We start from the raw sequence: 27,654 nt of genomic DNA on the forward strand, positions 1-27,654 counted from the left end.
CTGCAGGGATGAGGAGCAGGGATTGCCTGTGGCACAGCCAGCTCACCCAAAAACCCCAACAGAGCCAGTGCTGCTGTCCCTGTGTGCCCCAGCAGGGTGTGTTCCCAGGGCCACTGTCCCTTATCTGCCCCCTCCTGCTGCAGCTGCACAAGGGCAGCGGCCTCTTCCACAGGGACCTGCTGCCCGCTATTTTCAATCTTTTTTATTTAATTTTAATTTTTTTTTAAAGACAAACCTTTATTTATTGCTCTTTAAGTTTTTACAGGCTTCAAGAAAAACAATTAAAAAAACAACTTTCAAATTCTATCACAAGGACGTATAACTAACTACATAAAAAGTATCCTTAGCTTACTGTTAATAAAAAAATTCAAGACAACAAAATGAGAAAGATGATAAAAGAAAGGGACTGCTACAGCAGCCAGTAGAGAGTCAGCTGTCCTGTGGAGCAAACAGGACAGCATTAGACTGCAGCTCAAGGTCCTCGAACAGTGGGCTGGGTTTTGTTTCTTATTCATTTCCTCGCCGACTCTTTTTGTGAGTTTTCTTAGATCGTTCAGGTGATTTGGAATGACTTCTGTGTCTGTGACTGCGGTGATGCCCTGGAGATCCAGACCTCGCTCTGCGGCGCCTCTCCCGGGATCGGCTCCGGTGCCGCTCCCGGCGCGGGGATGCGCTGCTTCTCTTCGGGGAGCGGCTGCGCCTCCGGGGGGAGCGGCTGCGCCGGTAGCGCACCCCCGGAGACCTGCGCGGCCTGTCCGGGTCCCTGCAGCCCCTTCTGCGGGGGTCAGGAGATGGGATCCGTTCCAGCTTTTCATCTTCTTCCTCCTCCTCCTCGCTAGATTCTACATCATCCACGTCTTCCTCCAGAGCACTGACACGAGGCTCAAGTTGCTCGGCTTCTTCCAGAACATACCGTTTCTGCAGTCGAGGCAGGATGATGTCGCAAACACGCTCCTCGTGGAGTAGCTCGTCAATAAATTCATCCACGTGCATCAGCTCAAATTCCCCGTTCCTGTTCTGACTTTTAATTTTGCGGTAGTCGTTGTACAGCGGCTCCAGGTACTTGTAGCAGTCGATGGCAGTGCCCGTCAGTCTCATGTACAGCGCTCCAAGCATTCGGACATACTTGAAGTCTTCGTTTTTTATGAACTCCACGATGATGTCCTTCTCGGGCTGGATCTGCAGCATCTTCAGCGTCAGGCACAAGAAGGGCGCGGGTTTAATGTTCCCTCCGTAGACTCCCCCCACGTATTTCAGCTCCATGGCCTTGTCCACCACCAGCTCGGCCGTGAGGCCGAAGCATTCCTCCTTCCAGTACTTGGACTCGTAGATGCGCGTGCGGACGATCTTCTCGGCCAGGTACTGCGGGTTGGTGCCGTGGATGCTGCGCGCGTCCTTCACCGTGCGGTTTGCCATGGCGGCCGCCCCAGCTCAGCCCCGCTCCCGTCCGCGCCGCGCTGCTTTCCGCCGCTTTCCGCTTCTGCTCCTGCCTTTTTATCCGCAGGGGCTGGCGGGGACGGGATCGCTCGGAGAGGCGGGGACGGGATCGCCCGGAGAGGCGGGGACGGGATCGCCCGGAGAGGCGGCGCTGGCTTGAGCGGCGCCGCCCCCTCCCATCCCCCGGAGAGAGAGAAGGGAGGGAGGAGAAGGCTCGGGAGAAAAAGCAAAAAAAGCTTCTTCGCGCGGCCAAGTTTCGCCCGCCCCGCCGCGAAGCCGGGGGGGCCGGGAAACCCCAACCCGGGGACGGTGGGAACGGAGCCTGCCCGTAGCAGTTAGAAATCCATTGGAAGGCGGCTGCTCTGCGTTTCAGCACTGGGAAGAGCTTTATGAATGCTGGGTATACAGGAGGCAAAAGACGCCCCTCCCTCCAGACGAACTGGATAATGGAATTCAGGCATTCCCAGACAAAAACATCCAAAGCGTACAGGACATCAGTAAAGAACCCAAAAAGCTTTGCCCATCGAAAGAACTCATAGAGATCTGTTGCTGACACCCTGCACAGCCTGGAGAGACTGGGAGTGCTGGAAAAGCAGCTGGGGTGGCTCTGGAGCTCCGGGCTGGTGCTGCACCGTGTGGAATAAATGAATAAATGGTGAAAATTGCCATGGAAACCTCAGGATCTGCTGAGGTTTGAGATCTACTGCTTGAGACCAGTGACTTGCTCCCATCACAGGGCTCCTCCATCACGGGGCTGGTCCCCGTGCTGTGCGCTGGGTTTGGGTGTGGGACAGCCCTGAGCATGCTGATGGGGTGGGAGACACCTGCCTCTGATGCTGAGGTGTGCCCCAGCGCTCCTGGAGGCAGCAGGACAGGGGGATTGTGCCCCTGTGCCCCTGAGCCCAGCGAGAGCCCACCTGCAGCCCTGGGCACACAGCAGCAGCACCTGGAGAGAGCCCAGAGGGGGCTCCAGGGTGAGCAGAGGGATGCAGCAGCTCTGCTGGGAAGGCTGAGGATGGGGATTGTTCAGGCCAGGCTAGAGGAGCTCCAGGGTGAGCTGAGTGTGGCCCTGCAGCACCTGGAGGGATCTACACAAAAAAATGGAGACTATTTACAAGGGCTCAGGACAAGTCTGCCTCAAACCAAGAGAGAATGGATTTAGATGGGAGGTTAGGAAGAATTCTTTGGCCCTGGATGCCTGGCAGTGCCCAAGGCCAGGCTGGACACTGGGGCTGGGACACCCTGGGACAGCGGGAGGTGTCCCTGCCCATGGCGGGGGGTGGGAATGAAAGGAGCTTTAAGGTTTTTTCAGCCAAAACCATCTGTGATTCCATGATTCTATCCCCGTGCAGTACCTACTGTCACTATGGCAACCTCAACCAGGACATGCTGTGGGACTGGGACGCTCTGTGGGACTGGGATGCTCTGTGGGGTGGGATGCTGTGTCAGACGAGGATGCCGAGCAGGATGAGGATGCTCTGTGGGATGAGGATGCTCTGCAGGATGAGGATGCTCAGATGAAGATGCCCAGCGGGATGTGGTCCCTCCGAGCCTGCTGCTCAGTGTCAGGCAGTGCAATTGGATCTGGTGCCGCCGGGGAGGGCTGTGATCCCCACTAATGGCTGTGGAATTGCCATCTGGAATCGCTTCTCAGCGAGCGGCGCGCCCCCAGGGCAGCTCGCTGCCCGCTGCCCTCCCGGGGGAGCACCGGACGCTGCGGGCGCTGCCGGGCGGTCCCGGGCAGGGCTGCAGGCGTCCCTGGGGCCGGGCAGTGCCGGTCGGCGGGAGCAGGGCACACCCGGCACACACGGGACATTTTCGGGGCGTTGTTTTCGCCCCGCGGCGGAGGCGGGACGCGAATCCGCGGTCCCCGCTGGCGGTGCCGCTCGCGGAGGCTGCCGGGAGTTGTAGTTCCCGCGGCGTGCCCCGTGGTGCCCTGCGCGCCGCGAGGACTGCAATTCCCGTGGTGCCGCGCGGCGGGGCGCGGCCGGGGCGGGGCGGGGGCGGGCGCTCCCGTTAGTCGCCGTTGCTCCCGTTAATCAGCGCCGGCAGCGATAAAAGCCGAGCCCCGGGAGCCGCGACCGCCCCTCGGCCTCCTCCGCCTCTCTTGTCTCCATAGGCGATGCGCGGCGCGGCGGCGGAGTGAAGGAGCGGCGCCTTTTCCGTCCTCATCCTCCTCTTCCTCCTTCTCCTCGCCGCCGCCACCATGGGCGACAGCGGCGCGCCCGGGGACGTGAACTCCAACGTACTGGTGTCTCGCAGCACCGGGGACGCGCAGCTGGACAAGGCCGTGTGGCAGTGGCTCAGCTGGGACAAGGTGGGCGAGCGGCGACAGCGGTGACAGCGACAGCGGTGACACCGCCCGGCCGGGCACAGCGCGGCCCCGGCTCCGGGGTGGGGTGTCCGGGTACCTGCGGCACCGCCCGGTGCTCACCTGGGCAGGGATGGGGATGGATGGTGCCATCCCTGCACCTGGAGCGCTGCCTGGCACTCACCTGGGCAGGGATGGGCATGGGGATGGTGCCATCCTGATGCTTACCTGGGCAGGGGTGGTGCCATCGTGGTGCTCATCTGGGCATGGATGGAGCTGGGGGTGGATGGATGGTGCCCTCTCCACACCTGGAGCACTGCCTGGTGCTCACCTGGGCAAGGATGGGGACGGAGGGTGCTCTCTGCACACCTGGAGCACTGCACCTGCCCCACCTGCTCCTCCTCGGGCTGGGGATGGATCAGCGACTGGTGAAAATGCTGTGTGAGTGTGTTTTTCCCAGGAAAGGCACAGCCCAGGTTCTGGCATTCCCCTTTTCTTGTCAGCCCCAGCACGGTGTCAGGCTCGGTTAATTCACATTAAACCACCCAAGCCATGGTAACAGTGTGGTATTGGAGGGTGCTTTGCCTGTCCTGTGGTTGAAAGGGTTACTTTGGGTTTTCTGAGGGTTTTTTTCCGGCTGGTTTGTCCAACTATCGTGGCCTGTGCTTTAAATAAATACCTTGATGCTGGGGGAGGGTGAGCTGCCAGTGCACCAGGGGTTTGGGCTTCTGGCTGCTTTTCCTTCATTTTTATTTTAGCTTTCTCTCTCCTGAGCCCCTTTTGCCTTTATTTTTATCAGCCACAGCAGGCGGTGTTGGCTCTGTTTCCTCTCCAGCCTCACCCTGCCAGGATCAAAGGGGGAGAGCTGCAGGCAGGTGGCACCTGATGGCTCTGAGAGGATGGAGCCTTCTCCTGCCTGGAAATGTGGGGTCTGTTCCTCCTGGAGATGTGGTTTATTCCTCCTGGAGATGTGGTTTATTCCTCCTGGAGATGTGGTTTATTCCTCCTGGAGATGTGGTTTATTCCTCCTGGAAGTGTGGGGTTTGTTCCTCCTGGCAATGTGGTTTATTCCTCCCAGCCCTGCAGAAATTAACAGGTGCCATCTGCACCTCCCGCACCCGGAGCTGCTGCTGCTGTGGAAATATCCGGGGGAGGGAAGGAGGGCAGGGAGGAAATAGCATTCCTGATAACACGTGTGATAACCCGGCGAGAACCCCGGTAAATATTTTATTTTTATGACGTCTCGTGAGTGCACTGAAAGGCTTTTGCTGCTTTTATCGGGTTGTTTTGCCTTCCCTAAACACGTGTGAATTTCCCTGGGTGTGGGAGGCTGGGGAATGTGGCAGGAGCAGGGATTGCTGCGGAGTGCCCCTCACAGCCTTGAGCCCCCCCCTTTGCACCCCCAGCTTCCTGAGCTGCAGCGGTTTTGGTGCCCTGATAAAGGAAAAATCTATTATGCACTCCGTTCCCAGCTGGGGGAGGCCCCTGCCCTGCGGCTTAATTGGGAATTGCTGGCTGTCATTAATTACCAGGGCCGTGCTCTGAGGTTTGGGTGTTGGTGCTCAGAGGAGGCAGAGCTCCTGTGCAGCCCTCCTTGGCGAGGTGTGCCAAAAACTGGGCACTGTTCTCCCCTTTCTCCCTGTGATTCCCTTTATTCCACGTCCTGATTTTCCTATTGCACCTCCAGGTGTGCCTTGGGATTCCTGAGAGGGTCTGGGCTGTGTCAGGCTGCCCAGGGCACACCTGGGTTACCTGCAGAGCCTTGGGCTCCTGAAGGCTCAGCTGGAGCTTCCCATGGGCGGAAAACCTGGAATTGTGGCCCAGGAGCTGTTTGGGCAGGCCCCTCTCACTGTGTCCTCTCTGGATTTTCCTAATTCATGGCTCAATGTCATTTTTTCAGTGGAAACCTCCTCTTTGCTGATAATGCGCTTTTGGGGTGTTCCTGTAATTTTTGTGGCTTTGGAGATGCTTTCCAAGAGGAAAGTGACTTGATAGTCAATAGCTTGAGGCCAGTAACTGGCTCCAGCCATTTGCCTTGCAATATCTTTGCTTATTAAGACTTCTAAGTGAATTTCTAAGGGTAACATTGAAAAAATGGAGGCCACAGCAAAATCTTCATTGACGCTCAAACCAGCTTGAGGCGTTCCCCCTTCCTTCAGTTGTACGTGCATAGAGTGTGCAAAACAAAACCAAATTGCTGTGAGTGGTAAATTGTTTTGCCAGGGTATCACCTTTGAAACCGAACTCTGGTGCTAAGTGCAGGTGATTAACATGATTAGGTGTGAAGGAGCCATAAGACATACTCATTAATGCCCCTGTCTTTACTTCTCTGCTTATTCCAAGTGTTGGACCCTGGTGAGCCACAAAAAGTGTGGTTTTGGCCCCAGCAGGTGACTGTGCAGTACACGGCAAGCTGAAAGTACATGGCAGGGAATATATATATTTTTTCTTTTTGCTTAATAGTGCTTCAGACGTTTCTGAAATGTGCTGCAGAGTCTCCTGCAGGTTGTGACCCCAGCGCTCTGCTTCTGGCAGTGACTTCCTAGAAATAGCTGGTTATATGTTTATATATAAAATGTAATAATTTAAATAATTTAAATGATGTAAGCAATCCAGGCAGGGCTGCTAGGGGGCCTGCAGGGATGAGGAGCAGGGATGCCCTGTGGCACAGCCAGCTCACCCAAAAACCCCAACAGAGCCAGTGCTGCTGTCCCTGTGTGCCCCAGCAGGGTGTGTTCCCAGGGCCACTGTCCCTTATCTGCCCCCTCCTGCTGCAGCTGCACAAGGGCAGCGGCCTCTTCCACAGGGAGCTGGTGGCTCCTGACTGGGGCCTTGGCCTGGCCCTGGTGGGCTGTGCTGAACATTTACAGACACCAGGGAGATGGATTACGTAGGTGTCATTACGTAGATTGGGTCAGTATAATTTATTTTTTACTAATTTATATTGGGTTGGTGTAATTTATTTATTAGATATTAATTTATATTAGGTTGGTATAATTTAGTTATTACATATACATTTATATTGGGTCCATTTAGTTTAATTATTAAATACGCATTTGTGTTGGGTCAGTATCATTTAGTTATTACAGACACATTTATATTGGGTCGGTATCATTTAGTTATATATCATAATATACAATATCGTTTATTATATTGGTATACAATATCGATTATATGTGATCATATATAATTTGATCTCATATATATTATCATATATAATATATCTAATATATAATATAAGTTATTTTAATTTAGTTATTATATGTAATAATATATATCATATTATGTATAATTTAGTTACTATATATGACATTTAGTTACCATATATCCGTTTATATTAGGTCAGTATCATTCAGTTACTATATACACATTTATATTAGGTCAGTATCGTTTAGTTATTATATACACATTTATATTGGTTCAGGATTATTAATTTGTTATAGACACATTTATATTAGGTCAGTATCATTTAGTTATATACATGTATTGGTTAGTAAAAATTATTGATTATATACACCTTTATATTGGTTTGGTGTAATTTATTATATATACGTTTATATTGGTTTGGTATCATTTATTATATACACATTTATATTAGGTAGCCTAGATTTATTATGTACATGTATGTCTATTAGAGAGGTGTCATGTATTTTTTTATACCTGTATAAAGAAGTTGAAGTATTCCTAGTGCTTGAGGAGGGTGGTCAAATAAACAAATGTCTGGATTTTTTACAGAAATTTTGATGCTGATGGTATGGCTTGAAGGTGTGAGTTTGGCCTAAAATCTCTAAGGAACTTTTCTTTTTTGCTCTTGGGAAGAGGAGCGATCACAAAAGCCCCCGTGAGCCCTTCAGCTGTATGACTTGATTTCGTAACTGCCAAGCAAACCAGCAGAACCCCTGTTTTTGGGGTGTTTTTGGGATTTTTGGGGGTTTGCAGTGGGGTTAAGTGCCAGCAGGGTTGTGGAATTCCCAAGGCGGGGGGGGGGGGGGCAGATGGTGTTCAGAGCCAGGCTGGGTGTTGCAGGAAGGGAAATCTGCCTGTGACATTCCAGCCTGGGGGGAAAGGCAGGCTGGGCAGCTGGGGAGGAGTAAAGGTGATGCCAGGCTGGGAAAGGAGTAAAGGTGGTGCCAGGCTGGGATAAAGCAGCTGGGAAGGAGTAAAGGTGGTGCCAGGCTGGCATTTTATTCCTTAGGAAATTAAGTAGCTTCAGTCAAAAATGCTTGTTAATCTATTTTTAAATGGGATGTTTGTGCTGTTGCTGGAGCGTTGCCCGAGTTTTGCAGAGCTCCGTGAGCTGTGGGATGTGTGATTATTTCTGTGCTGTTTGTGCAGGGGAGCAGTGCAGTGTGCCCTCAAGAGCTGCAGAGGATGCTGTGTGATTTAATAACTGTGTTTTAAAGCCGAGCCATGCCCTGTGCTGGTGTGAAACGAGGTTTTCAATGCTCCTGCCCCTCAGACTCTTTTCGCATCAGTCATTTGCTTTCTGGCTGGCTGCCTGTGAACAGCTGAGGGAGACGCTTTCTCTTTGCAGTTTGGTGCCTGTTGTGCCCCATTGTTGTGGTTTGTTTTTGGGCTGTGTGGTGAGCAATGCCTTGCTCGGGTTGCCAGCCCATCCAGGAGCCTGGACAATAATGCCTTGCCTTTTATTTCAGAGCACACAGATACAAAAATAATAAACAAAAAGTTGTTTGAAATTCACATGTCTGGTGTTCAGGGTGTGCTGTCAAACTGCAGAAATAATTTCAGATTTCTCAATGCATTTTATGGATTGTTTTTCCTCCTGCAGAGCTTCCCCCTGGAGTGTGCTTCCCAGTGCTGCCTGACCCCTGATTTAAATGTCAGGGCAGCTTCAGCCCTGCCCTGCAGATGCCATCTGCCTTTTCTGACCTTTCCTTGCCACCCTGCTCGGGGCTGCTCTGCTCTGGAGGGGCCCTTGTGGGATGGTGATTGAGGGTCCCCAGGACGAGGGAAGGGAGGAGAATCTTGACTCCATGTCTCAGAAGGCTGATATATTGTTTTATGATATATTATATTAGAAGAAAGAGGGGACATCAGGAAGTTAGAAAGGGAAATAGTCAAATCTTGTGGCTGCTCACAGCCTCGACACAGGTGGCTGCCATTGGTCATCAAGCAAAAACAATTCACATGCTGGGTAAACAGTTCTCCAAATCACATTGCAAAGCAGCCAAACAGGGAGAAGCTGAAGCTTCCCAGGAGAAGGATCCTAGTGGAAGGATTTATAAAAGATGTCAGTGGCACCCCTGTGCCTCCAGAGCAGCGTTTTCCCACAGCAGGTGCTGTGTGTTCCCAGCTGTGTGAGCACTGGGTGGGTGGGATCTGGAAATGCCCTGCCCAGCAGGCTGGCTGCATTTCTTGGTGGCCAGATGGGTTCAGTGTGAGCTGGGTGGCTGAGGAACCAACAGCAGAGCTGTGCTGGGGCTGTGGGTTTAGGGAAATCCTGCCTGAGCAGGGGGATCAGTGGGTGAGAGCCCAGCCTGTCCACCCTGGAGGGGCTCAGGAGCCTGCTCCGGTGCCAGGTGCCCCTGCCCATGGAATGGGGTGGTCTCCAAGGTCCCTTCCAGCCCAAACCATCCTATGTTTTCTAGGGTTTTACTGTGCCTGTTTCCTGTGGGTGGGGAGGAAGGAAATGCTGCTTCGAGGTTTGGGTTTTTGCCTGTCCTCCAGGGGCAAAGATCAGGAATGGAATTGTGTTATCTGCCTTGGGAAAAACTGTTCCAAAGGCTCTGCTCCTCACACAGAGGGGCTGGGAGGTGTCCTAGTGACCGGACAGCTGCATGAGTGGCACCAGGAGCTCCTGAATCCTTTGTTAATAAGGATAATGTGGGAATAATGGGAGAAGCGAGTTACGGTGGAGGCCGGTGCAGGTGTTTTATAGCATAGGCGGGGTTTGCCCTAGGAATCGCCTGGCACCGATGGTGATGCACAGCTGAGCCCTAACTGGGGGGATGCCTGGGTGTGTGTTGCAGAACCCGAGGACGAGGGAGCAGATCGAGAGCCTGCTGCAGGACGGGAAGCACCGGGAGCTGCGCCAGCGCCTGTGCTGCCGCCTGAGCTTCGGCACGGCCGGGCTGCGCTCGGCCATGGGCGCGGGCTTCTGCTACATCAACGACCTCACCGTCATCCAGTCCACACAGGTGAGCTCTGGGGGAGCCCCTGACGCGGGGAGATCCTGCTGGGATGCTGCTGGAAGCCCTGAGCTGGGATGCTGCGGCGGGGGAAGCATGGCAAGCTCAGTGCTCAGGGCAGATGAGGTGGCTTGGAGAGCTTGGGCTGGGCTGGAATTTGGCCCCTGCTCAGTCTGCCTCACAGCCCTGAAGCTGGAGGTCTTATGAGCTGCCTTAAGCTCATAAGATATGTTTATCTATTTAATATATAAACACTTGTGTTTGTGTTATACTACAAAAACAAAGCGGCGAAAATAACCCAAAGGAAAGAGGCGAAGCCCCAACCAAACCAGCCTGTCCTTTTGTTTTCAGCACAAGTTGTGGGCTGAGTAAATGACATAAACAGTTTATTTGTGCCCAGCTCTAGTCTTGAATGTTGAAAATAGAACGGGCTGGGGTATTTGGAACACTTGTGCTTGGGAAACCAATAAAATGTTTGTTATGACAAAAGTACTGTGTTTTACCTGTTTTGACGGATACACTCCATTTCTATAAAAAGAATAATCAAAGGTAGTTTATGACATGGTTTAGCAAAGATTGGTACAGCCTTTCATTTAGTACTGTGCACCTGAACTTTCCAGCTGGTTTCTCTTTGCAGGCTGATGCTCTCCCCTCCCTCAGGACGTGTGACTGAAATGACAATTTCTGTTGGCCTAGGGTGGAGGGCTGTGCTTGGAGCAGCTGGGGCTCCCCAAAGCTGCTTGACATTGTGTTGTGTGAGCCGTCCAGCTGGAGCCCACGCTCTTGTGGAGAGGCCGAATTCCAGTGATGTTTGGGAGGCTTTGTGTCCAAGTGCTGCTTTGAATCCCAGCCTTCCCTCTGCTGGTTCTGCTCTGCATGATCTCCTTGGCCCTAACAAAAAGCCTCCTTTAGGTGTGTGACCTGCAAGCTGGACACACCCTGGGATGGTGATTCCTCCCCTGCTGCTCCAGGTGTGCCAGCCTGCTCTGCAGAGGCTGCAGCGGCATCAGCAGCTCCAGCTGGGCTCTGGGGGCAATGGGTGATGAAAGGGGTTTAAAATCAGTGTTGTGTTGCCAGGGGTGGGGTGGTTAAAAGCAGCCAGGCTGCTCAGAGAAGCCCCGTGTCCCTGGCAGCAGAGGGGGTTTTGGGGTGATTTCCCTGCCGTGGGGTTGGGGTGCTGCTGGCTGAGCCAGGCTCCTGGCACAGAGGGAGCGGAATTCCCTTTTCCTGGGCAGGGAGTGTGCTGGCAGGCTCGGTTGGGTGGCCCTGCTGGTTTTTGGGAGCTGCAGCCCGGGGTGGTGCCTGTGCTCCCTGTGCACAGCTGCTATTTTTGGGTGTTTGTTGGAGCTGCAGGGCTAATGGGCTGGGGCACGTGGCTCTGGGGGTGGGTTGGAGCTTTCTGGAGTAAACTGCAGCACGGTTCAGCCTTTTCTGAGCGCTTTGACAGCAGGAGCAGTCCTGCTGTGGGCATGGGCAGCCCTGGCTCTGGGCTTGCCCTTGCCTGCGACAGGAATAACTGGCCAGTCAAATATCAGACTTGTAATTAATACTTCCTTCAGTTAAAATAAGCTGTGGTGAAGTTGCACGAGTGTTCTGTGTCCTTCATTTGAGCTGGTTTCTTTTTGCTTGATTTGATTATATGTATATTATGACAAGTCAGGTCCAGGAAGGCACAGAATATTCAGTGCTTGCTCAGGGCTCTGCTGAAAATTGCAAGTTTTAAACTCCACGTAAAGCCCCGATTCCCTGGCTTCTCTCCTCCTTTGATGCATGTCCAGGTGCTTTTATTAGGGAAAGGAACCTGTCAGTGATGAGTGACAAAACCAGCCAGCTTTGCATCAAGGGGTTTCCTGCTGCTTAAAAAGCAGAGCTAAAGGTAAAAAATGAAAAATGTGAATGCTGGGCTTCATAAAGCTGTTCCTACCCCTCTGGATTTCATCAACCAAAAATCTTTCTTTTATTCTCGACACCATCACTGTTCCCTCACCTCTTTTGAACTTGAGCATTTGGGACCGGCCATGCTGTAGATGTGGGACCAGATCCTGCTCTTTTCCATGGATTCTGCATCAGGCAATCACCTGAACCACGCCGTGGGAGAGGCAATTGTGGTACTTGAGGCACCTGAGGAGAATTCTGGCTTAGATCTGAGTGCTGACACCTGCTAATGAGCCGTTAATTATCACCACCAGATGCACTTGTGCCTCCTTTAGAAGTGCTGGGGGTTTAACAGCTGAAGTAATTTGGGACACTATCAAAACCTGAGTCTTGTTAAGGGGAAATAGAAATTCTTTAAATTGAGACTCTTTCCCAAGGGAGGAGTTAACCCCAGAGGTGCTGGAATTCTGAACTGCCCTCGGGGGACCTGGGGGAGGATTGGTGCGAGCTCAGGCAGAGGGCTTGGGCAGTGGAGAGGCTCTGCACTCACTTCCTCACTGGCTTTTATTGATTTACTTTTGTTTCCTGCAGCTGTTGTGACAATGTTTGGATAGTAAGTCCCAAAGGACTGAGTTAAGTTCAGCTGTGCACTCTGGGGCTGAGCTTTTGGGGCTGATTTTGAGCAAAATGCTCCATAGCAGAAAGTGAAGACATTGCTGTTTTCCTTCATGCCAAATCTTAGCCCAAATAAGGTGTCTGCTATAAGAAATCTGCTGTTCATGTCTTCAGATGTTGTTCAGGTCAACTTGGAGAGTTTTCCCCATTGCTGTCTCCTCTCCTCACAGCTGTGAGAGGAAGCTTTGGCCGGGTGAGCCCTTGGTGTGTTTTGGGTTCAGTTTTGGGTTCAGGTGGCTGCAGCAGGCAGTCACAGCCTCCAGAGCTGCCACCATTCAAACAACTTGCTTTGTTTCAGTGATCACTGGGGCAAAACCACTGCTGCTTTTGTGAATATTATTGGAATAATTTTGTGAATATATTGGTGTGTTTGAGCTGGGTCTTGCCTGCTGACATGATCCATCCTTTGTGCAAGATCACCTTCAGTGTTTGTGTGTGCTGCAGCCCAGCTAATTCTCCTTTTCTCATGTTTTTTTGTTTTCTCCAGGGGATCTACACTTACCTGGAGAGAAACTTTTCAGACTTTAAGCAGAGGGGCTTTGTTGTTGGATATGACACACGAGGTCAGGTCACCAGCAACTGCAGCAGTAAGAAGTATGAGTATTGATTACATCTGCAAGACTAGAAATGAAATTGTGGCTTTGAATGCTTTCTGTCCTGTCAGCACTTTGTCTTTTGGTTTGGGATGAGCTGGGCACACTCTTTCCTCTCTCTGGGCACTGTTCCTAAACACTGTGGGGTGAGGGGTGCTGCTTTGCAGGGATATTTTTTAGGAGTATCTCTGCTTCCTGGGCATGGTGTGGAGCTGCTGGGCAGGGCTGGCAGAGGAGCTCTGTGTGGGATTCCCAATCCTTTCCCAACCTGCTGCTGCTGACATCTGGAACTCCCTGGGGAGCTGGGCCTGTCCTTGGGCAGGGGATGTGTGTTGTGTGTCTGTGTGTGGGATTTCTGCTTTGTTAACTGAGGGGCTGCCCTGCCCAGCAGCAGCTGGAGGTGCTGGCTCGCATTCTGCAGCTGAGAGCTCTGACCCTCACTGTGCACTTTGTGGGATAACACTCCAAGCATAAGCCAAAAAGCAGTGGAGTGCCTGAGGAAACGAGTGCCTGGAGGCGGCAGGAATTCCATGTGGCTGCTGGGCTGCCCTGGGGAGCTGGGCTGACTGGATGTTTTCTTTTTCCCCTTGGTAGGCTTGCAAAGCTCACTGCAGCAGTCCTGCTGGCAAAGGATGTGCTTGTGTACTTCTTCTCCACCTATGTCCCTACCCCCTTTGTGGTGAGTCACCTTCCCATCCTGTTGTTGCACCACACACTTATGGGGGTATTTGAATTTACTGAGTAAGAGAGTTAGAAATTTCCTTAAATTCTGTGATTTAACAGAAAAATGGAGGCTGCTTGGCACACCTGGCTCCTCAAGGAGGCTGTAACAAGGATGTCACCAAATTCCTCAGTGCCTCTGCTTTTAATGCCTCAAAACCAGGCTCTCCTGGTCGCAGCAGCTTTTCCTAGCATGGCTTTAAATCCTTGCTTGCATTCCATGAGCGTGCTGTGTGTCCTTGCTTTGAGGGGATGGACTGGACTGCCTGCAGAAACCTGTGACTGGTTTTCCAGCAAGCCTTTCTGTGAATCCCTCTGTTCTGTGTCCGAGGGCTGCACAATCCGAGTGTAGGCTTTCAGGTGGCCAATGAAGGATGGCGTTTCGGTAATTGATGTAAAGAAGGTTTTCATGGAGCGGAGTTAGCACCGGCTTTGTGCTGCCGGCTCCCGCTGGGCTGGGGCCCCCTGGGTGCTGTGGCAGGGTGTGGAGCAGGGCTGGGCTGAGCTGTCCCTGCTTCCCTTGCAGCCCTACGCCGTGCAGCAGCTGGGGGCCGTGGCGGGGGTGATGATCACAGCCTCCCACAACCGCAAGGAGGACAACGGCTACAAGGTGAGTGAGCCCTGGAGCCCGGCCAGGGACACCTTCCCCTGGCCCAGGCTGCTCCAGCCGGGCCCTGGAGCCCTCTGGGGTGTGCCAGGGCTCCCCTGGGGTGTGTGTGTCCATTGGAAGGATAAGTCATGTGAAATAACTCATCCTTCCACAGGCTGACGCATTGGTCTGTGGTGAGAGATAAGAGCACACAGTTTGTGTGTCTTGGGCATCAATCTGCAGTGCAATCCCACAGAGCCTAACCAGCAGCTGAAGAAGTGCCCCAGCACTTTGTGTGTTTGCTGCTGAGGCTTAGAACTCACTTTTTCACTAAGCCAGAGCTGAGGTGGATCCATGCACACAGCAGGGCACTGTGCTGAAGGTGGGGATGATTGAAGAGTGGATCAATAAAACACAGGAGCATTGGCTTTATTGGTTTTCTGGGCACTGCAGAGGGGTGGGTGGCTTCCCTTGGCAAGCTTGGGACAGTAAAACCATCCACAATAGCAGGTGCAGTGTTTTAACTGAGCGTGTCCTTCCTCAGCTCTATAAGAAGCTGAGCCAAACTCTCAACTTCAGCCGAGCATTCTAGAAGCCCTGTGTCAGATCAGTGAGTGATGGCAGTGTGAGGGAAGGCAGAGAGAGCTCCTGGGGGTGCTTGAGCTGCTCTTGCCTTCCCTGGAACACATTGAGTAGTTCTTCACCAGCCTTTGTTTGTGCTGAGCTGGAGCGGTGAGTGAGGAGAGAAGCCGCAGGCATTTCCCAGGTGCTCCATTTGTCAAGAAGCAATTTAGTGTTTGTGTCTTCTGATACAAACATACCGGGAGTTTGCAAACATATAATCAGTTCACAAAGAAGTAAACAGCAATTTGCTTTTGCCAGGACCCTGGTGTGTTTCCTGGTTTGCTTTTGCCAGGACCCTGGTGTGTTTCCTGGTTTATTTTTGCCATGATCCCAGTGTGTTTCCTGGTTTATTTTTGCCCAGGACCCTGGTGTGTTTCCTGGTTGATTTTTACCATGCTCCTGGTGTGTTTCCCAGTCTTTCCCAAGAGCTGTTTCATCTTTCCCAGTTTCCCATGGGAATTTCATGGTTCTGAAGGCTTTGGGCAATGCCAGCTGGAGGTGGCAGACGCAGAGGTGAGCAGGCAGAGGCAGATGATTGAGCAGAGCCTGCCCTGTGAGCCCAGACAGCCTGTTGGCAGCAGAGTGTGGGAAAAGTGGCCTCCGAGTCTGTAACAAAGGCTTTATTATAGCTGGGGCTAGATATGGAGTTTCCACTCTGGAGGGTGTTTGCAGCTGAGAGATTAGGGCTGTTCAGCTGTGGAAAAACACAGGCCTTGGCACCCTGCTTATCTGCTCTGCTCTGGGTTCAAACCCAGGCTGTGTTCCTCTCTCCAGAGGAATGCCAGCCTTGGGGAAGGTGGTGTTTTCCCTCTGTTACAGTGTGCACAGCACTCCCACATGAAAGTGCATGGTTTTGGTTTCTCACATCCTGATATTTCAGCTGTGATAGTTCAACACCAGCTTTTGTGAAAACAGTTGTGTTGCTGTGTGATCTCCATTTATCAGTTGTGAGCTCAGATGTTCATGCTGGATGACTCCAAATGTCTTGAGCATCAAGCCAGTCTGATGCTGAATGCTCTGTATGGCTTAGGAACAAAGTAGGTGGAATCCTTTAGCTCAAAGAATTTATCAGGTTAATCATCTTTGCAAATAAACTGTGTCTTGTTTTCCTGCCTCTTACCCCAGGTTTACTGGGAAAATGGAGCACAGATCACCTCTCCTCACGATAAGGAAATTATAAAATGCATAGAAGAGTGTGTGGAGCCATGGAATGGCTCTTGGAATGAAAACCTGGTGGACACCAGTCCCCTCAGGCAGGATCCTCTGAAGAAAATCTGTGACAGCTACATGGAGGACCTGACCAAGATCTGCTATCATAGGTATGGTATAAAGCAAGAAGTTATGTGTTTAAGTGAGCTTTGGGTTGCATGTGGAAAAACTGACTGCAGACAGACTGCCCTGTGTTCCCTGAGGTGTCATAAAATTCAAGGGTCACCATCCTCAGGGTTAAACCTCTTGGTTGAGAATAATAATGAGAATAATCTGCCCTTGGGAATTAAGGTTCTGTGAAACATCCCAGTGGAAACCATTTAATGCAAGTGCATGTGCTCTGAGAGTTCTGAATAAAATGCAGAAATTCAGAGTAAAAGTGAGGTGCACATGCATAAAATAGATTGAGTCTGAAGGTTTGGTGGGGCAGAGGATGAGAATGAAAGGAGGAGGATGGATGGCTTGAAGCAGAGCTGGAATAACATTTTAAGGTGGTGGAAGAGCTTGAGTTTGATGTAGAAATCAACAGTTTATTCTTGGGAGACTTTGATCTGTCTCAGCAGAAGGTAAATACTTCATCTTCCAGGAGAAGCAGCTCTAACCCAGCGATTTCTAGTGCAACATAAGCACTTTCTGTGATTCCTTTGAAATTAATGCAGCAATCAGCAGGGCAGCGCACAGAGGAATTGCGGTTTACTTTGCCTTCCCTCATGAAAGCAGTGCTGTTGGAGAGCTCAGGGGTCCAGCTGAAGCTGTGTTTCCCCCGCAGGGAGCTGAACGTGCAGAGCAGTTTGAAGTTTGTGCACACCTCGTTCCACGGCGTGGGCCATGACTACGTGCAGATGGCCTTCAGGGCCTTTGGCTTCCAGCCCCCCATCCCAGTGCCCGAGCAGAAGGACCCAGACCCCGACTTCTCCACGGTCAAGTGCCCCAATCCTGAGGAAGGAGAGTCTGTGCTGGTATGCTGGTTTCTACTCCATCTGATTTCTGTGGGGAGAAAACAATCTGAGGGAGAGAACAGGGGGAAATCCATGGGGGGATTTCTTTTAGATGTAAGTAGGAACGCTGTTTGTTTATTTACTTTTGCATTTCGGTGTTTTTTGTTCCTCCTTCTCCCCCTAGGAGCTGTCACTGAGGCTGGCAGAGAAAGAAGGTGCCAGAGTGGTGGTGGCCACTGATCCAGATGCAGATAGGCTGGCAGTGGCGGAGCGGCAGGACAAGTGAGTGGTGGGACCCTCTCTTGTGTCTCCCTGCAGAAAAGGTGGTGGCAGTCACAGAACATCCCCAAATTGCCAGGCACAGGCCTTCAATCCACTCTTTTCCTTTTTCCTTCGAGTTTTATCATTTGGTACTACTCCAAATGTATTTTGAGTCAATTCACCCAGCAAAGAGTAGATTAAATACTTAATGGTGTAATGGTAAATGGCCAAACAAAGCTGAGCTGAAAACTGAGTGGTTGCTGAAGGCAGTAAAATCATTTTGCTTGCTGTGTTTTCATTTATATCAGCCATACCTTCCTTGGTGGTTCTCATGGGCTTCTTTGGTGGAGTGGGGTTTTTTGTTTGTTTTGTTATTTTTAATTGTAATCCCTTCTTTTCCCCTGCTTGTTCATACTGAACAGGAGTTACTTTTCTCCCACTAACAGGCCCCAGTTCTGATGGCTGTGTAAGTAAAGGCTGAGCAGGCCCTGCCTGCAATGCTCAGGTTGCTTGGCCTGCCCGGCGTGGGTCAGTTCTGGCCTGCTCCCTGCTGCTGGGTCACCCAGAGAGCAGACCCTGGGGCTCTCTTTGGGCCCTGGCCTTGTAAACCCTTGAGGTGTGATGGCTGTGCAGTCTGTCAGTAGGGTGGCTTTGCCTAGAGCAGCTTGGCAGTGCTGTGCTCACATTCCCTGTTCAGGGACTGCAGAATTCCTCACCCTGCCTCTCCGGGTGTTGAGTGCCTTCAGCCCTCCTCCCCTGGCTCTCCCCACAGCGGCAGCTGGAAGGTGTTCACGGGCAATGAGCTGGCAGCCCTGTTTGGCTGGTGGATGTTCTCCTGCTGGAAGGAGAACTGCCCCCCAGACGCTGACGTGAGCAATGTCTACATGATGGCAACCACGGTCTCCTCCAAGATCCTGAGGGCCATTGCACTGAAAGAGGGGTTTCACTTTGAGGTGAGTGTGGGTGCTGTGGGGCTGTCCCCATCCAAACCCTGCTCATGGGGTGAAAAGTGGGCAGGGGACATCCAGGGCTTCTGGCTGTGAGTTGGTAGGGATTCCAGCTTGCAGAGGGTCTTCTTGCACCCACGTGAGCCTGATCTCAGTCTCCTCATTGTTGTGGGACTGGGGGATCAGTGTGGGCAAAGCTCAGTCCCAGGGACACGAATGAACACCTGGATTGCATGTAACAGCAATGCCTTAGCTGTGGTTATCTGAAATCCTGCTGTGTGAGAGAGGGGGATTTGTGCAGCCTGCCCTGCTCCCTCTGAGTGTTGATGGGTTTGTAAGGAGCACTTGGAGCTTACACAATGGCCCTTCAGGTGCCCTGTGCCAGTGGGTTGTGATTTGGGTTTGCTTCAGGCAGAGGTGCTCCTGTGTTCAGACCTTTAATGCACAGCTTTGTGAAGAACTTGCTGAAAAAGAAACTGGGGTGCTCCCCCCAGACTGACAGTCCAGCTCCTGCATCCAAATTAAATGTGATTTCTGTGAGCCAGAAGATGTTAGCCAGAAGAGAGTTAAGTGCCTGAAATCATGGCACAAACATACAAAGGGCCAGGCCTCGTTTATACATGTCTTAATTAATGCCATGTGCAATAGGAATAAATGTTTTGCCAAAAAATGAGGAATTTAAAATTGAAAGGAGCTCTGAAAACCATTTTGAGTGACTGGCCAGATAATCAGGGTGAATGTCAGTTCCCTGTACTGGGTTTAGTTCTCTCTCTAAAATACTGTTTGTTTTGGGTTTTTTTAATTGGAAAATGACATACTTGACTGAAAGAAAAAGAGAAGCTAAGAATTTACAGAACCGCTTGTCCTTCTCTAAAATCTCCCCTTCCTTTTTATTTCTAACTTCCTTCTCTCCAAGAAAGCTGTTTCCAAGCTTTTGGCTGCTTTTGCATGATTTATGTAAACACCCTCAGAACATGGCTCTCCCCTGCCAGCAGCTAAAAGTGTTACTTTTATATTTCTGTGGCTTTTCCTCCTGAATAACTGTGTCTCATCTGGTGAGCAGCACAGATGATCTGATGTGATCTGAGCACCACAGCCCCTGACACACTTTTCCCTTGGTTTGGTACTCGTGTCCTACTTGAGTATCCACTAGGAAAATCCTTTCCAGTGGCTCTTTGCCTTGGACTCATTATAAACTGAAGATGCAAATTGTCTGATGCTTCTTTACTGTCCCTATTCTGCTGGTCAATTAGATTTAAATTTAAGGAAATCACTTTAAAAAACCCCAGAAAAACTTCCTTAAGCTTTAGTGTTTTGACTCTGCAGCAGTCTTTCCCATTGACCCTAAAATTCAAAATATATTGTTATATTTTCTCTTTGGTGTTTTGGTGGTTTTTTTTGGTTGGTGTTTTTTTTTTTTTTTTAGTCTGAAGTGAACAGTGGCTATACTTTTTTTCTTGTAATTGAATCTAAATTGAAAATAAATATTTTAAGCACTCCCTTTTTTCCCTTCCTCTTTTAGGAAACACTCCCTGGTTTTAAATGGATTGGAAGCAGAGTGAAGGATCTCCTAGACAATGGAAAAGAAGTTCTCTTTGCATTTGAGGAGTCTATTGGTATGAGTGCTGGTATCCCTTTAAACTGCTGAGAACTAAGAGGGGAGTGTGACTAGGAGGGACTGATCTTACCTTTGAAATAAACCACACAGAAAGTGGACTTTTTTTTATCCTAATAGCTAATAGCATTGATATTGTGCTCTCACCAAATTGACTTGCCAACTCCCATTATAAATTGTACCTGACTTGCTGATTCTGGTGTTTGCTTATCTTTCCAGCCCTCTAACCCACAAAATCATTAGATTAGATGAGAAATCATTAGATTTCTGCTGCCTAAGCAGCAATAAAGCAGCCTCCATGTCCTGGCCAATTTTCCTTTGCAGGATCAAAGGTTAGAGCTTCAGTCAGGTAAATCAGAGTGATAACCTGTCAGGTTATTTTCCCACCATCCCTTTTTTCTTCCTAGGCTTCATGTGTAGCACATCAGTGCTGGATAAGGATGGAGTGAGTGCAGCCGTGGTCATTGCAGAAATGGCAACTTATCTGCAGAGCCAGGGCCTGACCCTGGCACAGAAACTCGTTGACATTTTTGAAATGTGAGTGGTGGTTTTCATTAGAATATTCTACTCTGCTGTTCTGGAGCTGGGAATCCTCTAAGGAATATTTACTTAAATATGAGTAAATGTTTGTGTCCCTCAAATGCTTTCACATTGTAAGTTGTTTTGGGGTTTTGGTGTAGGATGGATTACAGCCCATCATGGGTGCAGATATCACAAGGGGTTCCAGGCAGGCTGGAGGAGGGATTTGGGACAGGACACAGGGAATGGGTTCCCAGTGCAAGAATGGATCTGTAACAGAGCAGGAATGGCTGGGGATGCAATCCAGCAATAAAACAAGGGTGCTGTTTGTCAGAATTAAGCCCTGTACTCAGATCTTTTGGGTCCAAATGAGCCCAACCCCTCAGAATGTCACAATGAGAGCATCAATGTGCTTGCAGGTATGGCTATCACATCTCCAAGACCTCCTATTTCCTGTGCTACGACCCTGCCACCATCAAGAAGATATTTGAGAGGCTGAGGAGCTTTGAGGGCCCCGAGTCGTACCCCAAGAGCTGTGGGGCTTACAGCATCCTGCACGTCAGGGACATCACCACGGGCTACGACAGCAGCCAGCTGAACCACAAGTCTGTGAGTTACTGAGTGTTTGTGCAGGGCAGGGATGCGCAGACCCAAATGCCTGGGGAGGAGGCAGGTGTGGGACGTGGTGCTTACTCTGACACACTGGCTGCTGTTCACTCATTGAGCCTGGGGCTGCTGCTGGGGCGCTGAGGGGCTGCTGCTGTGTTGCAGGTGCTGCCAGTGAGCAAGAGCAGCCAGATGATCACGTTCACCTTCCAGAACGGCTGCGTGGCCACGCTGCGCACGAGCGGCACCGAGCCCAAGATCAAGTACTACGCTGAGATGTGTGCTGTGCCCGGGCACAGGTCAGTGTGCCAGCCTGCTCCTGCCCTCAGCAGAACACCCACAGGGGGCTCTCGGCCTCTGCTGCAGCAGGGTTCTCTAACAAACCCGGTTCCCCCGTTACTTAGGGTTAACAAGTGCTCAGGTGACAAAGTCACGGAATTGTTCAGGCTGGGAAAGCTCTCTGAGGTCAGAGTCCAGCCTGTGACCAACCCTCACCTTGTCAGTGGGACCAGAGCGTCACATCCAGGCTGTTCTCTCTCTGCTGGGGTTGTGTTTGCAGCCAGGTGGGCTCCCACTGCCTTTGGCCATCTGCTGTGTCACCCTGAGCTGTGGGAGAACAACCAGGTGTTGTTCACCTGGGCTGAGCCACCTCCAGTTTAAAACGGGGGGGGGAATCGAGGGTGTGTTCACAGCACAGAAACCTCCTCTTCATGATTATGGAATCACGGAATGGCTGGTGTTGGAAGGGACCTTAAAGACCATCTTGTTCCACCCCTCTGCTGTGGGCACCTTCCACCATCCCAGGCTGCTCCAGCTGGGCCTTGGACGCTCCTGGGGTGGGGCTGCCCTGGGCAACCTGTGCCCGGGCCTCACCACCTGTTTATTGTGGTATTAATTGAAATTAATTTAATTAGAGGAGAAAAAGGCCACTAGAGGGCTCTGGGCACCATCTTTTCCAGTCCCTTCCAGCCAAGCCACGATAACCGTGCTGGAAAGGAGCTTGTTAAAGCAGGAGTCCCCGCACCTGGCGGGGTGGGAAACACAACAGAGCAAGTCCATCCCCATCGGGTGTCACTGTTGGTTTGTTGATTTAATTCTGGGCATTGCCCAGCCCTCTGACCCGGGCCTGTTCTCTCCTGCAGTGACAGAAGTGTTCTGGAAGAAGAGCTGCAGAAGCTGATAGAGGCTCTGATTGAAGAGTTCCTGGAGCCTGCCAAGAACGGGCTGACCTGGCGCTCTGCGTAGAGCCCGGGCAGGGAGGCTTGGAACAAAGGACCCAGGAGCAGAACCAGTCCCATCTCTGTGTCTGTGTGTGTGTTTCAAACAGCTGCGTTCTTGTTCTGTGCAGAAGAAGCTTTCTTTTGTCAGGCTTTTCACCAAACTGGGACAAGGAGAGGAGCTCAGAGGAAAGGGTGGGATTTATTGCTGCAGTTTTCAGTCCTTTTGACCAAAAGTTTAATTAACCCACACCAATGCGAATGAACTGCCCGGGTACCTTTGAGGCAGCTGAGCTTAGCTGCCACATCTTGTCTTAAACTCAGTTCAGGTACCTGAAACACCTCTTTTTGTGTGTGAGAAAAGGTTTTAAAGTTTTAAAGGAGTGATCACTCCACACTGACAGCAAAGGCTGCTGCTTCCCTGCAGCTCTGAGACCTTCCTTACAGGTCTGCACTTCCAAAAGCATCCAAGCAGAGCTCAGCATTTCTTGTGTAGGCAAATGGTTGGCATTTTTCATCTAGTTAAGAGTTCTTCTGTTGGTAAAGGTGTTCTTGGGCATTGTAGCTTTCCTGTGTGTGTCTTAAAATAATTGGCAGTGAAACAGTAGTGGCAACAGCTGCAGCTTGGGGTTGGAGTTGCCTGGTGCCTTTCCAAGGCTTCCAAAGGAGCAGGAACTTGGTCATTCCTTGGTAAAATTGCCCCTTCTGACTACCACAGGCTCTGCAGCTACTTTTTGTCACACATCTCTGCAGGGCTTTAAGCTTTCTTGATTTTCTGTATTCATTACTTGATTTAAATGCTAGTCAGTGACTTTATGGTTTTTGCTGGCCTGTATTTATATTGTCTGTGTATTAAAAAAAAAAAAAAAACCAACCAAAAAAACAAGGAAGAAAGTGAAGATAAGACTAACACAGTTACTAAATTGTGACTTCTTAATTTTTTTTTGTCACGTCCTGTCAGGTAATTTGTTAGAATAGCACTTTGCAAATACTGTTATTCAAGGGTAAATTTTCAACAGCTTCTCTCATTTGTTTCCTCCCTTTGCTCAAATAGCAAGTGGGACTTGTAATCACATTTTCCAAAAACACCACCCAAACAGATGCTCAAGTTCTCCCTGTGGTTATATTGGGTTTTGGGCAATCAAGGCCCTGTTTTGGCACAGGGGAGCTGGTCCTGGCAGCTCCCTGCTGTCACTGGCAGCAAGTGAAGAGAAGCAGCAGCAATTCAGAGCTGGGTTTGATCTGTGTGGAGGTGATGGGGCAAGAGCCCAGGGTGCCCTGGAGTTGGAGCTGTTGTTTTGCCACTATTGCTGCCTCTCCCAAGTGATCCTCCCTCTGCTGGGTGCCACAGGGTGGGTTGGTGTGTGTGTTGCCTCTCCATGGCTCCAGAGAGCCCTGAGGGTTTGGGGTTTCCTGCTGCCAGCAGCTTTGCACTATGTCCATGGAGAAGCATTTCAGTGTCTATGAATGTACGCGTACTAGAGAAGGTCTGTGTTGCACAAGTTCTGACCTGTCACTGCTATTTATTTATTTTTTTGTGTTTTAAGAGAAAGTATCTCCAGCTTGTTCTGCCCGTGAGTGAAATGTATCTCATGCCAAAAGCTTGGGTTTCTTCTACCTTGACTGTACATTTGACTGACATGGTGGGGAAAACAGGCAAACCCCGACACACTCGGAGGAGGATTTTGTTGCTGTCAGTGCTGGCTAGGGCTGGGAAGGCATTTCTGACTGCTGCTCTGCCTTCAGCTCTCCCAGAAAGGGTGCAGATGTGGATCCCCACTGCACTGAACTCGAAGGAGCTCCTGCCATGCCTTCCATTGGCAGCAGAGTAAACCCTGAGGCGCTGAGGGTTCTGTTCTCCAGGCAGCGAAGAGAACAAGTGACTTGGGACATAATTTTGAACAAACAAACACTGTAAAAAGCGTAGTGTGTGTGTGGTGAGCCCAGCTGTGTGTTATTGTAGCAGTCTTGTGAGTGATGGCTGTGCTCCCACAAAGAGCAGGAATCTGCAGCTTCCCAGAGATCTGCTTTGTGTCAGTAGGCAAGTGCTAGAAATGGAGAAAATGTTTTCAAAGAGCATTGTTAGAAGCTGTTCCTAGTCTAACTATGCTTAATTAAAGAAGAAAACCCAGCTGTGGGGTGTTTTGTGTCTGGGATTTTGCCCATGGGTGGGTCTGACAGGGAGCTGGAGCTGTAGTGATGCTTTTGGGAGGACAGCAGCAGGCACAACATGTTGAATGTCCTTTCAGGGTATAATTACTATTTGCTGTTTTGAAACTGCTGCTACTGTTGTTTTCCTACTGTATTGGAACTGTTTGATATATTTATACTGTTCCATTTGTGGAACTCCTTTATCTCCTCCCTCTGTTCTTGCATCCCTTACTTCTGTTTCTGTGAAGGACTGGAATTCTTGTTTCCTTGCCCTGTAACTTTGTAATGCATCGTGGTAGAGTTCGCTGGGTTTGTGCACAGCCTTTCCTCGAGCTGTCAGCTGTTCTTTGCCACTTCTCAGAAAAGAACAAAGGCCTTCCTGCCTTGAGTACAAGCGGGTCACAGATCAAAGGGTGCCGTGGATGTTGTTTCTGAGGTGCTTCCAGGTAAAACACACCTTGTCAGAGCTGGGCTGTGGCTGAGGCTGTGGTCATACAGATACTACTGTGTTGGGTTTAGTGTTTGATAAAATCCAGAGGGCTGGGGTTTGTCCCCCAGGTTTAATTTCTGAAGTTGTGTGTCCGTGGGCCTGGGACAGGAGCTCTCTGAGTTCAGGGCTCTGTTGGTTGTCTCCATGCCCACATCCCTGGTGGTGCTCAGGTATCACTTTGTGTGCCCTCCCTGCCAGGCTCCTGAGGGTGCTGGGGGTTCCAGCTCCCATTTCCTTGCACAAGTGTTTGTGTGACTCTGGTGGAAGCCAGGCAAGGAGCGATTGGTTGTGTCCCTTGGGCAGGCTGGGATGTGTGTGCTGCCTTAGGAAGCACTGGATGGTCTCTCATTTTAAAACTGGTATCACTTTGTCTTCCCCTTTTTGTCCTCTCCGCAGCTGAGAGAGGGCTCCTTGCATGGTGGCACTGGGTGGTTACAGTCCAGCTTGGTTCCCTCTGCTCAAGAATGGCTTTGTACAGGTGACTGAGGCATCCCAAGTTGCATCATTCCCCTTGCCTGGCACCTGGGGGAGTTCTGGATCTGTACTGCTGTTTACCTGGTGTCTGTTCTGTAAAACTGGGGTGTATTACAAATACAGAGTGAGAATTTGCACTTTTCTGGAGACTTTCTGTGTACTGCTATGTGGAATTAGCTGAAAGAAGTGTTATAAGTAATAAACTATTCCCTTTGTAGTCTCAAACCAGGTTTCCTTGTCTTCTTTAGCCAAACACTTGTGCCCCAGAGGCTGAGCTGGGCTTGGAGGGGTATCCATGTGCCTCCTGGATAAGGCCTGGGAACAGGAGACTGCTCAGAGCCTCCTGCTTTTGGTGGCACTGAGATGTCCCTGGGGCTGATGGGGACAAGGTGTCCCCTCAGTGATGGTTGCAGCTTTCATCCCGGGGGATCCTGTGTATCTGCTGTTGTTTTATCTGCCAAGGCTGCTCTCCCTGAGCTCCTCTCCTCCTCCCAGCTCAGCGTGGGGACAGCCAAGGGCCAGGCAGGACCCCTGGCAGCTCAGGGTTGGGCTGCGCTTCAGCAGGGAGAGGGGGAGCCCCGGACCGGCACCTGCTGTCCTTGTCCCTGCTGAACACAGACATTTGTTCCAGGACAGCGGGACTGTGCTGGTGCAGCCTCCTCGGGGCTGGTGGGAGCAGTGTGGGGGAGCAGAGCATCTCCTGGAGGCTGCAGGGTCCCTCTGTGCTGCTGGCACATGCACCAGGGAGCGGCCAGGGTGGCTGGAAGCTGATGAGTCCTGGCAGGCAGCAGCGCTGGCTTCGCCTTCAGGTCTTGTCAATTTAAATGTTAATTCGGTAACTAAATTAATTACCAATGGGCTGAGCCCAGCCTCCGTGGGCTGGGCTCTCTGGATTCGCCCTGCTTGGCTGCTCCTTGCTGGGGGAGGATGTGGCTGGGGAAGGGCTGGGTGCTCCCTGCTGTCCCATTCTGGGAAAGCTGAGCAGTGCTGTCTGGAGCCTGCTGGAGCACCTGCGATCCCACCTGAGGGCCTGGGGTGGCAGTGGGACCCTAGCTCAAAACCTGGTCCCCAGAGGGAGTCAAGGGGAGCCCCTCAAGTGCAGCTTGCCAAAAGGGAAACTGAGGCACAGGGCAGAGAGAAATGGGCTCAGGGACCATCCTGCCCGTGCAGAGCAGCATTTCTGAGGCTGTCCGGCCTGAACAATTAGAAGTGATGAGGAGCATCTAAAAATAGGGATTTGTAAATGTCAGGCTGGCGAGTGGCTGGGCACGTGCTGGAGGACAGAGCAGCTCTGCAGCCTCTCTGTGCCCGTGTGTCCTCAGGCAGGACGGGGATCTGGGGTGAGCCTGGCTCCCTGGGAGCTCCCCGAACCCCCCAGAACTGCCTGATGGGGGTCAGCCTGCACACCCAGCACCAGAGGCATCTTTTGGCTGTTTGATCCTGACAGGAGCTGCACAGGATCCCAGCCCTGCTTTGGGAGGGGGACACCAGGCCCTGGACACAGGTAATTTTCCACTGACTTTGGATAGGAGCAAACACCAGCAAAGGCCTGAGGCCCCATGGATGACCCCAGCCTCAGGATCTGGGTGCTGTGCTGCCACAACCGCCTCAGATATCCAAATCCCCTGTCTGTGCGGACATGGGAGCCTGCTGGCATAGGGACACCCAGCAGATGTGATCCCCTCCATCTCCTCCACCCCTGCCAGCTTCTCCCTCATCCCCAGAACCCCACCTGTCCCCAGCGTGCCAAAAACTTGCTTCAAACAGCTGGGAACAGAGGTTTATTTGGAAAAGTAATCCAGATTGGGGCAGATTAGTGGAAACACGTCCTTCCCCATCTGCCTGGGCGCTGCTGTGCCAGCTCCCTGCGGGGCTGCCTGCAGCCAGGCTTGGGGAAAGCATACAGGGGCTTTGGCCTGTCCCCTGAGCACCCTGGCCCAGCTGAGTGTCCCCAGCCCCTCAGGAGGAGTCCCCTGATCCCTGGTGGTGTCACCTCCAGTCCCTCCTCTTGCTGGGGACAGGTCTGTGCTCAGCCAGGAATGCCCATCTCCCAGACACATCCCAACCTGGCTAATTAGAAACATCCACAGGCAAACAGGAGAAATCCTTACTGACAATCCCGCTTCCTTTGGCAGGACACAGGAGCCACCCCTGAAGCAGAGGAAGGACAAACAGAGCGCTGTCCTGGGCGAGGTGATCCCAAACCACCAGTGTTTGAAGGGAACCCTGCTGAGGACTGAAATCCATTTCTGTG

General features: G+C 51.3%; 2 protein-coding genes across 2 annotated transcripts; one reads left to right on the forward strand and one right to left on the reverse strand.

The window, feature by feature from the left end:
- Nucleotides 1-348: 348 nt before the first annotated feature.
- On the reverse strand, nucleotides 349-1,416 carry LOC128933359 (pre-mRNA-splicing factor 38A-like). The gene has a single exon (XM_054270316.1). It carries the CDS (start codon nucleotides 1,414-1,416, stop codon nucleotides 508-510), a length of 909 nt encoding a protein of 302 aa, XP_054126291.1. The 3' UTR covers nucleotides 349-507.
- Nucleotides 1,417-3,440: 2,024 nt separating this feature from the next.
- Nucleotides 3,441-23,179, forward strand: PGM2L1 (phosphoglucomutase 2 like 1). The gene is made up of 14 exons (XM_054270315.1): nucleotides 3,441-3,754; nucleotides 9,739-9,906; nucleotides 12,935-13,041; nucleotides 13,635-13,719; nucleotides 14,287-14,370; nucleotides 16,099-16,292; nucleotides 16,952-17,141; nucleotides 17,305-17,402; nucleotides 18,154-18,334; nucleotides 19,851-19,944; nucleotides 20,351-20,480; nucleotides 20,882-21,071; nucleotides 21,234-21,367; nucleotides 22,211-23,179. The coding sequence occupies exons 1-14, from the start codon at nucleotides 3,644-3,646 to the stop codon at nucleotides 22,311-22,313; spliced, it is 1,869 nt and encodes a 622-aa protein (XP_054126290.1). The 5' UTR covers nucleotides 3,441-3,643; the 3' UTR covers nucleotides 22,314-23,179.
- Nucleotides 23,180-27,654: the final 4,475 nt, after the last annotated feature.

The sequence above is a fragment of the Melozone crissalis genome, unplaced genomic scaffold (genome assembly GCF_028551555.1).
Source record: "Melozone crissalis strain CALT ecotype California unplaced genomic scaffold, PUWL_Pcris_2 ptg000009l_1, whole genome shotgun sequence".
Taxonomy (NCBI): Eukaryota; Metazoa; Chordata; class Aves; order Passeriformes; family Passerellidae; genus Melozone; species Melozone crissalis.

What these genes read in the sequence shown, in the direction of transcription:
- LOC128933359 (XM_054270316.1), bottom strand. Translation starts at nt 1,416, where the DNA reads ATGGCAAACCGCACGGTGAAGGACGCGCGCAGCATCCACGGCACCAAC.
- PGM2L1 (XM_054270315.1), top strand. Translation starts at nt 3,644, where the DNA reads ATGGGCGACAGCGGCGCGCCCGGGGACGTGAACTCCAACGTACTGGTG. An exon ending in ATGTCCCTACCCCCTTTGTG is followed by an intron (nt 13,720 to 14,286) that starts GTGAGTCACCTT and finishes CTTCCCTTGCAG; the next exon opens with CCCTACGCCGTGCAGCAGCT. An exon ending in ACCAAGATCTGCTATCATAG is followed by an intron (nt 16,293 to 16,951) that starts GTATGGTATAAA and finishes TTTCCCCCGCAG; the next exon opens with GGAGCTGAACGTGCAGAGCA.